Genomic DNA, 14,942 nt, shown 5'->3' on the forward strand with positions numbered 1-14,942 from the left:
TGTGTTCCACCAGCATTTTGTGTGTGTTGTTATTTGAATTTCCAGCATCTGCAGATTTCCTCGTGTTTGCTCATAGGTTAACTTGCAAGTTGAGTTGGTGGTAAGGAAAGCAGATGGAATGTTAGTGTCCATTTCAAGAGGACTAGAATATAGTAAGGATTATATTATAGTAAGGATGTAATGCTGAGGCTTTATAAGGCATTGGTCAGATCACACTTAGAGTACTTTGAGTAGTTTTGGGCCTTTTATCTCAGGAGATATCTGCAGGCATTGGTGACCATCCAGAGGAAGTTCACGAGAATGATCCCAGGAATGAAAGGGTTAAAATATGAGTGATGGATTTAGGCTTGTACTCACTGGAATTTAGATAAGTGAGGGGGGATCTAATTGAAACCTATCAAATATTGAAAAGTCTAGATTGAGTGGACGGGGTGAGGAAGGTTTTGGACCAGAGCGCACAACCTCAGAATAGAAGGCAGTCTCTAGAATGGAAATGAAGAGGAATTTCTTTAGCAATAGGATGGTGAATCTGCGGAATTCATTCCTGCAGAGGCCAAGATATTGGGTATATTTAAAGCAGAGGTTGATGGGTTCCTGATTAATAAGGGCCTCAAAAGCTTTGGGGAAGAAGGCAGGAGAATGGGGGTGAGAGGAATAATACATCAGCCATGATAGAGTGGCAGAGCTGACTCAATGAACTGAATGGCTTAAATTATGTTCCTGTGTCTTATGGGCTTATATTGAAAGAGCTGCCACAGGAAGTAGTTGAGGCAGGGATACTTCGATAGGAAAGTTAGGGGGATACAGGTCAAATGGGACTTGCTTAAATGGGAATCGTGGTTGGAGTGGAACGGTTGGGTTGACAAATCTGTTTCAATGCTATATGACACAGTGAAGATACCACTTCAGGTGCTCTCTGAGTGCAGTTTGGACTTTCTCCCTGTGGCCAGGTGATTATCCCACAGGTGCTCTGGTTCTTCCCACGTCCCAAAGACGTGCAGGGTGATAGGTTCATTGCCCTTAAAGTGTTGGTGAACGTGTCAATATGAATGGGTGGAGAGCATATTGCATTGAAAATTAATGGGAAAATGTGCTTTCTTCTTGTGGTTGGCAAAGACTTAATTGGCTGAAATTATATAAGGATATGTGAAAATATATATATAGAGTTAAACTCTGGGAAAAACAGTGTAATGGTGGTGGGGTAGAGATATGTCTCTACCAAAGCAGGTGTAAGGCACGGCTTTCGTCCATTAGCCTGCAGGGCACCCTTAGGCCAGGTGTAGTACCTGCTTAGACCCCCCCCAGTCAGGGTCATGTGAAGCCATGGGAGCAGATGGTGGGTAGTCGTATGAGCTGCTGGTGCTTAGCATGCCCTGATGCCAGGCAGATAATTTCTGGAGAGTATTGTTAATGGCGGGGGTCATTTGTCATGTAAAATCACTGTCCAGAAGAAGGTAATACAGTTGGCCCTCCTTATCAACAGGGGATTGGTTCCGGGACCCTCCCGTGGATACCAAAAAAGTGCGGATGCTCAAGTCCCTTATATAAGATGGCATAGTATTTGCATATAACCTATGCACATCCTCCCGTCTACTTTAAATCATCTCTAGATTACTTATAATACCTAATACAATGTAAATGTAATGTAAATAGTTGTTATACTGTATTGTAGTGGTCGTCAACCTTTTTAAGCTGAAGATCCCCCGTCTCGGCCTTAGTGAAAGGCAAGATCAACCTATTAAATTGTTCAGACACACACATGCACACCAGGCAGAAGGGAATGGAAGTGGAACCCTGCAGCTCTGAAAGCAGGCGGCTTTCCGTAGCGGGAGTGTTGCTATGTTACCATTATCTTAATTGATACTACTTATTTTTATAATGCTCACATTACAACACCTTTAATTCTAAGTTTCATTACGTAATTTTATTTCAACACGAAAAATAAATGAATATGAATTGACTGTGATGACTGGGGCCGAATATTTTCTGCTAGTTCCCTGAAATTTGGCTCATAACTCTAGACAGCCAGTCTGAGACAGTCTGTGAGGTGTGTATGAGTAAGACAGCTCCTGTACTTAGATTTAATAATTTTCATCTGTTGCAGCACAGCACCCTCGCAAACCTCCTGACAGACTGAATATTCGAATGGACAGTTTCCTTTGTTAGAGTGAATGGTGAACCTGCTCTGTTTTTCAGGTGTTTCGTATTGGTAAACTGTTACTGAGACACTAGTACATGTTTCAGAGGTACGCAAGCTAATGACACCACTGTTTTTGTTTCCCAGTTCTTTTACATTTGGGGAATGTTGGAATTTAAAGGGGGAGAAGTGTTGTAATGTGAGCATTATAAAGATAGGTTGATGCCAATGAGGATACTGGTGAAGTAGTGGTGCTCCCTCTGCAGAGAGCTGTTTGTGGGGAGAAGTTGTGTCCGGGTTGTGGGGTTTTGCTTCCAGTCTTTTCTGCATTTTTCATTTTCTTTCGGGATCTATTGGGAAAGTCTCATAGATCTACCGGTTGGCGACCACTACTGTATTGTTTAGGGAATAATGACAAGAAAAAAAAGTCTGTTCATGTTCAGTACAGACCCAACCATCGTAGCTCTTCTGGGAATGCTGATGCCACCTCTGATGATCTTTAAGTTCTTGAGGCTGTAGCGCTTTACATAGCCAGCCAGCCGTCCCTTACTAGATGTAAACTTTTTCGTCTTGCTCACAACACAAGTAGTGAACGATTGAGATGCGAGGCGAATGATGCTCAACTTCCCAATCCGCAGTTAGTTGAATCCGCGCATGTGGAACCCGTGATTAAGGAGGGCCGACTGTAGTAGGAAAATTTGCCAAGAAGAGTCATGGTCATGAGATGGTGATCACCTACTTCATACAACACGGCACATAATGATATTTATAACGAATGGTGGGAAAAGATGTTGAAGAATGGAACACAGCCTTCTCTGGCAGTGCGCACCAAAACCAGATGTACTTTTGAGGTATTCTTATCCAGAATAATCTACCTTCATATCAACATCTATTTATCTGTACTAGCATGAACTTTGTGTTTCCCGTATCTGGAAATCCCTGTGATCTTTCACACACAGACTGCATTGGACTGAACCCAGGCCCAAGTCACTAGACCTGTGAGACAATACCTCTAATAGCTGCTCTTCTGTATCCCTGTTTTCTTTCAAATGAAATATTTCAAACCACCATGCAAACCATACTACCATTTTACAAGGGGCCATTGATAAGTTTGTGGCCTAAGGTAGAAGGAGTTAATTTTAGAAAACCTAGCACATTTATTTTTTAAGATAGTCCACGCCTACATTTACACACTTAGTCCAGCAGTCGTGGAGCATATGGATCTTGGACCCCCAGAAAGTGTCCACAGTAGGGGTGATTGATAAGTTCATGGCTTAAGGTGGAAGGAGATGAGCTATACAGCTCTTGTTACATGCACATGCAGTTCATCTCTTTGAGTGATTATGCAGAAAGTTTGATGTTAATAACTCATCAGGCGTGATTGATAAGTTTGTGCCCTAAGGTAGAAGGAGATGAGTTATTAACTTCAAACTTTCTGCATAATCACTCAAAGAGTTGAACTGCATGTGCATGTAATGAGAGCAGTATAACTCATTTCCTTCTACTTTAGGCCACAAACTTATCAATCACCCCTCGTATGTTGTAATATATCTTCAAAAAAGAGAATGTAAAGAATTAGTAACTTGCAACAATACATCTGTATTTTCTCCCCCTTCAATCAGGGCAACACAATGATAAAGATGCCTTCTGATAGTTCCAGTGGCCTGAGTTTACCATGATGCCTGGTGCAGTGTTTGTAGGGTTTGCACATGAAGTCCAGATTTTTTCTGGACTTCAAGAAGGGTAAGATGAGGGAAAACACCCCAATCCTCATAGAGGGATCAGAAATGGAGAGAGTAAGCAAGTTCAAGTTTCTGGGTGTCAATATCTCTGAGGATCTATTTTGGTCCCAGCATATTGATGCAGCTACAAAGAAGGCACAGCAACAGGTATATTTCATTACGAGTTTGAGGAGATTTGGAACATCACCAAAAACACTGAGAGCATTTTAATTGGCTGCATCAGTGTCTGGTACGCATCACCTACTGCATAGGATCAAAGTAAGCTGCAGACAGTTGTAAAATTAGTCATCTCTGTCATGGGCTCTAGCCTCCAAAGAATCCAGGACATCTTCAGGAGCAATATTTAAATAAGGTGGCGTCAACCTTTAAGGACCTCCATCACCAAAAGACATGCCCTTTTCTCATTGCTACCATGAACAAGGAGATACAGAAGCCTGAAGGCACGCACTCAGCGATTCAGGAACAGCTTCTTCCCCTCTGCCATCCGATTCCTAAATGGACATTGAACCCGTGAACACTACCTCACTACATTTTTATTTATATTTTTGCATTAATTATTTAATTTAACTATTTAAAATACATATTTACAGAAATTCACAGTTCCTTTTCAATTATTATGTATGGCATTGCATAGTTAACAAATTTTATGACATCTGTCTGGATTGGGGAGCGTGCCTTATGAGAATAGGTTGAGTGAACTCGGCCTTTTCTCCTTGGAGCGATGGAGGATGAGAGGTGACCTGGTGGAGGTGTACAAGATATTGAGACGCATTGAACAAATGGATAGTCAGAGGTTTTTCCCCAGGGCTGAAAGGGCTAGCAGGAGAGGGCATAATTTTAAGGTGCTTGGAAATAGGCACAGAGGAGATGTCAGGGGTAAGCTTTTTATGCAGAGTGGTAAGTGCGTGGAATGGGCTGCCAGTGACGGTGGTGGAGGCAGAAACAATAGGGTCTTTTAAGAGAGACCTGGATGGCTACATGGAGCTTAGTAAAATAGAGGGCTATGGGTAAAGCCTAGGTAGTTCAAAGTTAGGGACATGTTTGGCACAGCTTTGTGAGCCAAAGGGTTTTCTATGTTTCTATACTAAACCTGATTCTGATTTACTCTGTGATTATGTAGGCTCTCTCAGGGCCACCTGGTTTCCTCTCACATCCCAAAATTATGTGGGTTTGTTAGGTTCATAGACTTCTGCAAGTTACCCCAAGTGTGTTTATGAATGGTGGAGCTTGACTGGAATGGGGGAAGTAGTTGGGAATATCAGGGTTCAGGTAGAATTGGTATGAATAGGTGGTTGATGCCCAACATGGACTTACTGGGGTAAAAGACTTGCTTCCTTGCTGTTTCTTCCTATGACTTTAAATTTAGTTGATTTTCCCACGAATGAAGCATAATATTGGTCATTGTTTGTTGTTTTTTACACATTATTCAGAAAATTACCTTTGACTGGTAACTAACAGGATTACTCCAGGGAACTATTTGGATTTGTGAAAAGTAATTAATTTCAAATACCGCTGATCTGGCTGGCCAAGAGAAAACATTAATCCAGTATTTTTGGATCATGTATGATTCTGTGTTCCAGGAATTAAAAGCTCTGTAGGATTTCTGTTCTTCCCAAAATAGACCGAGACTTTGGGAATTTTCTCAAAAATCATTTATTAGCATATACATTCACTGTGTTTTTTCTCTCCCCCAAATAGGAATCAGATCAAAAAGGGTCTTAATGATCTCAAACAAGTAACTCCTGTGGGGGATACCTACATGCATTTGGGGATTAAAATGGTAAGTTGTAGTTTTCAGTTACTTGGTAGACCTGTGGAATTGTAAAAACATGTTTGCATGGCAAGTACATTGAATGTTCTTTTCCAAACAAATGTAATGATGGCAGCTTAATGGTGAGCTTAGATATTGCCATTGCATCATATATAGCCCTTAAGGTTATTGCATGGTAATTTTGAAATTCTGTATAAGTTACTTGATGAAAATGAAATATCTATTGAAATTCATCTGAAGGCCATTCTAAAATTTGCTTCAATTTTGTTGTGGGAATTAATTCTATATCTTGGTAGTTGGAATCTAGCTCTATGTACATGCAGTTCCAGTATTTTGCTGTGTGTTAATATAATAATTTAAAAAATGTGACTTGTATTTACTCACCATCAGGATCAGATGTACAACTGACCTTGAGTTTGCTTCTCACCTGCCCCTGGATTACACTGTTTCTGCTCCAGCACCAGTATTGCGGGAAGTGAGGGATGAGATTGGGGCCCTTGCTACTGATGTGAATTGAGGAAAGGGCTGGGGACTTAATTGGCACTGGTCTGATGCATGGAAAAGAATTAGACTCGCACTGGTGTATAGTGGATGAAAAGATTGGGACTTCTCTGGTGTGGATGTGGTGAGGAGGGGAGGGAAGCAGGTACGGGGCTGATATTGATGTTGGAGGTGGGGGTGGAGGTCCAGGAGATTGGCTGGGGATGAAAGTCGTGGATTAAGATGGGTACATGCTTGTGGGAGTACGTGTTCTGTGGGAAGGAGGGCAAGTTTTCAGTCTCTCTGTTCCGCACTGCACTGCTAAACTCACTCATTCTGAGTCTCCAGAGCAGGCATTCCAGGACAGTCTGATCCAATTTTCTCTTGAAAAAAGTTATTGCATGCAGAACGACATAAGTTATGCGTCCCTGACACAAATACTATGTTGTGGTCACAATGATGACTCGTGGCAGGGAGAGCTCCCTTGCTTATTCCAAACAAAACATTGTGAATGGGCATGGTCTTTAATATGTATTACTCATTTGGCTCATCTCCCCTTTGCTCTGCTGAAGCTTTCAGCTGAGTTGCAGATTATTTTCATGTGATTTGCTAATATGAAAGCTTACTAATTATGAGATTTTTATATGCAGATTTTTGAGCTGATAGGGTAAACCAATTGATGGACCCATTTAATGTTTACATAAATAATTTACAGTATGTTGATATATTTTCATCACTTCACATAAATAAAGATAGTATGTCATGTAGAAATGCAAACACAAAGCTACATTTGGCTTGTTCAGTTTGGCTGCTGTTCTGATTCACCCTTAGTTCTTGCACGGTTACGTGGCTCCAGTTTTCCTGTTACGTGAGCTGTATGTTACATGTGAAGGCCTGGACAGTGGCTAGGCTACAGACAGGGTGCATACAGGGTCTTACCCCAAGGATGCTCTCCCAGAGTATGAGAAGGAGGCAAGGTTGTGGCTGGGCTTGGTTTCCTATGAATGTATGAGGCTTTGTAAAAGTTTTTAAATGTCCTCAATATTGAGCTAAAGCAAAATAAGGAAACGGTATATTGTTAAATCATGTCCTTGGCTGCTATGCTCTTGCTGATCATTTTGCAGTTTTATAGCTCATCCAAGGGCTCTTGCATCCAGCATATTATCATCAGTTTCTATCGCCATATTCCTGCTGATTCCTCCTTGACATTGAACTAATATTCAGCACCACAGCCATGTAGACAACTATTGCAGTATAATAATACTCAAAGCAGGCTCAGCAACCAGGTTTTTGGGTAGATGGGATATATCAAAGCCACAGATCTGCCTACCTCACCTTTCTTGCTATTTGTCAGTTGACTCTTAATATTGCAGGATTTAGTGGTTCTCTCCAATGACATCACAACTTGAAACTTTCTATTCTCAGTGCATTCTCACCACGTTCATGCCACTTCAAGGTGTTTTGCATGGTAGTGATATGGCCACCTTCCTTTCCCTCATCTGTGGTGCTGGAATTCCCTACAACTTTTTTCCAGAGAGACTGGAAGATGGATCAAGGGAGCACACATAACATTGCCCATTTGGTCTTCCCATGCTACCAGGTTCTAAGTGCCTCTCTGAAGAACTTGTGTTTGGGAAAAAGTTCTGTTCACACGTCCTAAGCTCCATGTCTTAGAGTTTATGGACTCCAGGGGATAACGTGGTGATGGTCAAGGCACAGTACAAAAATTGGTTGTTTTGTTTGAGAGAATTCAGCAGTACCCCTCTTGACTTGTGCTATTTACTGTATTTGCAGTCCTTCCTCTGGTGTTGTGCCTTGGTGAATCACACTGAATAAGTGTGAAATCAGTATGCTTCGAAGGCCAGGGCTGAAGGGGATGATGATTGAATGTTGCAGATCAAGTCAAAGCCTTGATTGGGATCATACTTGAGGTATTGTTAGGCTTTGGTTATGGCAGATGCAGGCAAGCAAGGAGTTTGGCATTTGGGTCCCGAGATGGGGTGTAATTATAAAATTAGAGAGGGTATAATTAGTTGTAAAGATGAGAGTGGGGGTGATTAGAGATGCATGAGCCTGAGACACAGAATTAGAAGTCATTTGGAGAATTGTGCTGTCAGAACAAGAATTGTGGGGACAACTGGGCAAGTATGCTCTGTGGTGAAGATTGGTACCATATTTGATAGCAAGAGACTCAAAGGAGAGAAGGACGTAAAGAAAGCATTTTTGGTGAGAGTCCTAGCTCAGTCTGCAACTAGGTTCTGGAACAGCACAAGTAAAATAGGGTTAATCTGAGACAGGCTAATTTTAGAGCAGTGTAATTTCATTTTTGGGCAGCGATCTAAAGGATTGCTGAACAGATCATTCCAGCTGTATCTAGCATGAAAATCATGATTTACAGCAGGAAGTGCTTGGTTGAATTTATAGAAAGGCACCATTTGACCTGAAAAACATTATTATTGATTACAAATTCATAAATAACATTTACTCAGTGGCCACTTTATTAGGTACATTAGGTATTTAATAAAGTGGCCACTGAGTGTATATTGTGACATCATAAAAGTGGTGTTATGGATTGAAAATTTTAGACTATACAATCCCAACTCCAATCTTATTTACTGAGCTTTAAAATAATAAAAAAAAAGGATGGCAACAGAAATTGTGCAAAATAAAGAAAGTGGACAAGTTGTTCAGTTTTAAAAGATTTGGAAATCCCACAATGTGGACTTGTGAAATGATGTAATGGTGGAATTAAATGAGTATGTGACTTAATTTTAATGGTGATTATGCAACATGAATACTCATTGTGAGCAAACTACAGATGTCTACCTCTTGTTCTTGCATGCTGTTTCAAGTTTGAAATGCAATGGATTGGAAGGGAAATACCCCACAGCAATGTCCAATTAGGGTCATTAGCTTCTGTTGAACAAAACTGCTCAGTAGGTTCAATATCATGATTTTTTATGAGTCACAATAATGTTGAAAAAAGAAGTTAATATTCACCAATATAAATACAGACAGGAAGGCCATTAAGGCTCCAAGGGAGTGTGCAATTTATTGATTATTGTGGAATTCCGATCAACACTATTTTGTGGAACCAAGCAGAAAACCACTCTTTATTAACTATTTAATATACTAATGTAAATTAAGGAAGGCTTAAGTATTTTAAGACTGTTTTAATTATGAAGTTTGTTTCCCGAATGCTTCATTATAAATAGTTAAGATTGCTTATTGACAGTTATCTAGAAAATGGTCAATTGGACAAAATAGTGGATTGTGGCGACCCATTTCCTAGCGTATCCGAACCGACTCACAATTAGATAGCCTAAGGGGGTTTGCGAGCACAGAGCTTTGGAGCCTCTGCACGATGGGGGGCCGGTTGACAGAGGCTTAAAAGTGAGGCTGAAGTTTTCGAATAAAGTTTTTTCCTTCGACTGCAGTTACCGACTCCGTGTCGTAATTTTAGCGCTGCGTGTAGCACACCGCTACAGGATGTTGAATATCTGAGATACTATGTCCCAGTGAGAAGGCTCCTCAGAATTCAGGCATGTGGAGTTTTCTTTTGTTAGTGCAATACACTTGAGAACTCCCCCCCCTCCCCCACCAGAGTGGAATGTTATAGAACAATTTCTGAATCAAGTTATCACTCTCCAGTAATCTGACCGAGAACTTTGGGTTGAGAATAGTCTTAGTGCATCTGGTAATGTCTGTCTCTGATGCATGTTAAATAGCATCTGCTGAGCAGGAGAGTTAATAGGACAGTGGGTACACGTTGTCTGTGGAGTGCTTGCTGATCACTCCTGGGGTAACAAGCTTACTGCTTTGGGTAAGTTTTCTGAACATTCAGCCTACCATATTGTACTACACCACTGACCTTCTGATCTCATTCATTGTCTGGCCCAGTTGTCAAACCCTACTCCCCTCTCCCCACCACTCCCACCAGCACTCCAACTTAATAACTCTTGGGTCCTCTGCGAGCATTGCTGCATCTGCACCAGGAACAGTAAGGTGCTCAATCCTGGCCAACTCCCACGCGCACCTTACTTCTGGATTAACCTGAGCATCCAGACCACAGCGAAGTGGTGATCTCCCGTCAGCCCAGTCCTCTTCCTATTGCAAGACTCGAATGAATACCTTAGCATTATATCTGCTCTAATCCCCTACTCAGCTTATTTTCCTATGTCTGAGCCTTAAGTGAAGAGTGGAACAGCCTTCAATGGTGCCAGCAGCCTTAAGCCCTGTTGCAATTAAAGTTTGCATAAGACCATAAGATTTCGGAGCAGATTTAGGCCATTTGGCCCATTGAGTCTGCTCCACCATTTCATTATGGCTGTTCCCATTTTCCTCTCAGCCCCAATCTCCTGCCTTCTTCCCATATCCCTTCATGCCCTGACCAATCAAGTATCTATCAGCATCTGCCTTAAATATACACAAAGACTTGGCCTCCACAGTTGCCTGTGGCAAAGAATTCCACAGATTCACTATTCTCTGGCTAAAGAAACTTCCCCTCATCTCTATTCTAAAAAGCCACCCCTCTATTCTGAGGCTGTGTCCCCTGGTCTTAGATTCCCCACCATAGAAATCATACTCTACACATTCATTCCATCAAGCCTTTCACCATTCGATAGATTTCAATGAGGTCACCCCTCATACTTCTGAATTTAATGAATGTAGGCCCAGAGGCATCAAATGCTCTTCATATGACAAGTCATTTAATCCTGGGATCATTTTCGTTAATCTCCCTTGAACCCTCTCCAGTTTCAGCACATCCTTTCTAAGATAAGAGGCACAAAACTGCTCACAATACTCGCCAGTGTTGTAAGACCTTATGAGCCCTGATGAAGGGTCTCAGCCTGAAATGTCGACTGTTTACTCATTTCCGTAGATGCTACCTGGCCTGCTAAGTTCCTCCAGCATTTTGTGTGTGTTGTTTAGAAATCAATAAACCCACTTTGGTTAATTTAGTAAAAATATACTGGAGTCAGCAATGTTTATGGTATTCCTGAGAACACAATGACTCAGTGACACACGTCTTCTGTGATGAATGAAGAAGTTTGAGAGGTGACTCATGGCCAGAATCAACAAGGATCTGGGCGCACTGCAATTTGCCTAATGCCGCAGAAGGTGGATGCAATCTAACTGGCTCCCCACTCAGTTTTGGCCACCTTTATTGTTTATTTAGTATTCAGTAATATTTGAGAAATATTGTAAATACCTTGTTTGATTAAGCATTCTTTGTTGTTTACACAATGCATTGCAGGTTAAATGTAAAAGTGCGTGAAAGGGATACGTCGTCATGCCAGCACATCAAACATGCACATCTCACGAAAAGTAAAAATGAAACTAACATACACAAGTTATCTTGGCTCTGTGCTTTTATTTTAATTAGTTTAATAGTTTAGAATTTCTAATCTTAACAGTGGTGATGAGGTATTCTTAAAACAAATGCAACATATGTGGCTGAATTGAAGTAGTTGTCTGAGCATTGTCAGTTTCGTGATGGGCCTTATCTGAGGGATTGTTTGGTTTGTGGAATCTTACAAGTAAACATTCAAAAATGGCTCCTAACTGAAGTACTACTTACATTTAAAAGAACAGTTGAAATAATTGTATCAACAGAAACAGCAGACAGAGATGCAATTGAGTTGCAATCAGGAATGAAAGTGAACGTGTTCTAAATTGCAGTGACTCAACAGAAAACTACCTGATTAAACAAATTGTGTTATTTTTGTGGCAGGGGCTGACATAAACCAGACCAGTGCAGGTATAAAGTCAAAACTTGCAGAAAATGCAATGAAGTGGGATGCATACAAAGAGCATGTCAGGCAGATGACTGCACAGGGAAGAGGAAAAGCTAAAAAGTCAGGCTGCAGTTTCAAAAAGAGCTCTAATCCGCATGCTGTTGCTGAAAAAATTGATAATGATGAGACTTGGTAGCTTTGAAATTTACGATGTGAGAATAATAATATAGCTTACACCAGAAGTTAATGGCAAATTAACTTAAATGAAATTGGACACTGGCTCGGTTATTTCATTGCACAAAGTGAAGAGCATTTCAAAGATGCTGAACTGAAGCCTGTAGATATCCAATTAAGAATATACCCTGGAGAAAAGATAACTCCTGTGGGAATGACATCTGTAACGATGAAATACAGCAATGCCCAAGGTACATTGAATTTGTTTGTGGTAAAACCAGGAGGGCCCATATTGTGGAGTTATGATTGGCTGAGACAACTACAAATTGATTGGAGATCCATCCACAATTTGCATGCCACATCACCTGCAAAAGAGTTAACTGAAATGAAATTAAGAAAGGTACTGGATGATAGCAGAGCTGTGTTCAAAGATGGCATTTGAAAACGTAAACATATCAAGGGCAAAATAGTGTGAAATGAAAACGCTACACCCAAGCTTTACAAAGCCCATGGAGTTCCCTACACCATCCGTGATAAATTAGCCAGTAACCTGATTGTATGGAGGCTGAAGGAATTCTTTCTGAGGTTGAGTGGAGCTCAGTTGCAATACCAGTGGTCCCAGTAGCCAAGAAGAATGTGTCAAAATCTGTGATGATTTTAAGGTAGCCATCAACCCAGTACTAAAAGTACATCAACAGCCTCTGCCTGGCATAGAGGATCTCCTTGCAAACCTTTCTGGAGGGAAACACTTCAGCAAAGTGGACATGGGTGAGGCTTATCTACAGATGGAGATGGAGCAAGGATTACACAAGGGTGCCGAGAAGATTCCAGCAGTGGTGGATGCCCCAAGGCCAAAGGACAAGCCACTGATGCGGTCCATTTTAGGATTGATTAATTATTATAACAGGTTCATGCCAAACCTGGCTACCGTTCTCCACCTTGTGAACTCATTAATACAGATCAGGAAGAGATGGCAATGGACAAAGCTGTGTTAGGTGCTTTCCCAAAAGGTAAAGGACATCAGACACTGTCTTCACATGTGATCCACATCATTTAGTGATGCTTGCCAAGTTCCGTTTGGGATGCTGACACATCCGGAAGAAACGTATCGAGCCAGTTCCTGCAGTTCTAGAGTCGGCTCCTGTAGCCACCGTGGAGGAGGCCTCAGAACATGAGATTATTTCACAGCCACAAGTATTAGCTGAACCCCTTGTCAGGAAAGTAAGAAATCCTCTTGGCGATAAATCTTGAGACAATTTAAAATTTACCATGTTGTGGATGCCTGTACATAGTAGTTGTATTGTATAGAATACTGTGTGGACAGTTGAGATGCATTCTGTATTGAGTTGAAGTTTATAGCTAAGCAGGGAGAAGTGTTGTGTATTTAGTAATTTAGTAATATTTGAGTAATAATGTAAATATGCTATTGTTTCATTAAGCATTCATTGTTTTACATGTAACCCAAAATGCATTATGTATCGAACGTGAAAAGCATACATCATTGTGTTGCCATGTCATATGTAGGCACCTCAGTAAAAGTAAAAACAAAACTAATGTATAGTCCTGGCTCCGTGCTTTCCTTTTAATTAGTTTAATGTTTTGGAGTCACAGAACATAATAATCTGGACAACAGCAATACCTATGTCAGGCAGCTGTTTATTGAGTACATCTTAGCATTCAATGCAATCATGCCCTCAGTGCTAATCAACACATTCCAAACCCTGGGCCTCTGTACCTCCTCTGCAACTAGATCCTGACCTGCTCTCCAGGAGACCACAGTCAGTGTGGATGGGAAATAACATCGCCTCCTCACTGGCAATCAACACAGGCGTGCTTAGCCTGCTCTCTATACACCCTCGATTGTTTGGCAAGGCACAGCTTAAGCACCGTCTATACATTCTCCGATGCCACAGTTACCGTTAGCAGATTTTTGGATGGCGAAGAGGCGGAGTACAGCTGGCAGAGTGCACTCAATGTCAGTGAGATTAAGGAATTGATTGTGGACTTGGGCCAAGAAAACACACACCAGTCCTCTTCAACAAATCAGTCGAAAGGGTGAGCATTTTGAATTTCCTGGGTGTTATGTGGCTGGCAACAATGAATATAGAATCGTTAGGTTTATTAAACAAACATAAACATTGATTAAATTCTGCTCAACAAAAGTGAAAAGTAAACAAACAACTAACTTAACTGGGATTAACTGCTATACGGCAATTTAACAAACAGCCAAACTCTGGGATAGTTCTTAAAGTGGTAAATTCGAACACAGTTTCAAAGTGGTAAATTTGAAAGTCCAAGTGATTTATACAGTCAGTAAGGAGAGACTTTACTGCAACAACAATTCCTCTGAAGAAAACGATGAATCTGCTGATCACAGTCGAGAGGTGCCTTGTTCAAAGGATTCACAACGAAGGAGATAAAACGGCTTAAAAGAACTGACCTTTTTGCTGCTGGAGGGTGAACACTGCACAAACCTTCCTGATCTTGCAGCGATTATCTCAGATGCAGGTCACTATTCCTGAATGAAGATCCAATAAGGACAATCCTTCATAAAACCGTCGAACGACACCAACTTTACTCAGTCATTAGGGTTCCCTTACTTCGGTAAAGTCTTCACTCTCCAACTCGACTGTAAAGGTAAATCAAAGATGCAACAAACCAGAACCGGCAGCGACTGGCGAAACTGCAGGCACAACGGTTCTTTTCTCCTTACAACAGAAAGTAAAAGCTCCACTTTAAAAATGAAACTGTGTCATGAGACAAATACGCAGCAAAACTAACTAACGACCTGACTATCGAACTAACCTGTGTCACAACAGGGGTTTCCCCTTATATACCTGTTGGACCATTACACCATGTGACCTCACACTGGTGGGAAAATTACATCACCCCACCATCAC

The 14,942-nt window shown here is 41.2% G+C and overlaps 1 protein-coding gene across 1 annotated transcript in view; it reads left to right on the top strand.

Moving 5' to 3' along the window:
* The window catches only part of antxr2a (ANTXR cell adhesion molecule 2a), a 221,851-nt gene that overhangs the window by 35,329 nt on the left and 171,580 nt on the right, over nt 1–14,942 (top strand). The window contains 1 exon segment of the mRNA XM_059988717.1: nt 5,578–5,659. Coding sequence (XP_059844700.1) covers nt 5,578–5,659 — 82 coding nt within the window.

The sequence above is a fragment of the Hypanus sabinus genome, chromosome 14 (assembly GCF_030144855.1).
Source record: "Hypanus sabinus isolate sHypSab1 chromosome 14, sHypSab1.hap1, whole genome shotgun sequence".
Lineage (NCBI taxonomy): Eukaryota > Metazoa > Chordata > Chondrichthyes > Myliobatiformes > Dasyatidae > Hypanus > Hypanus sabinus.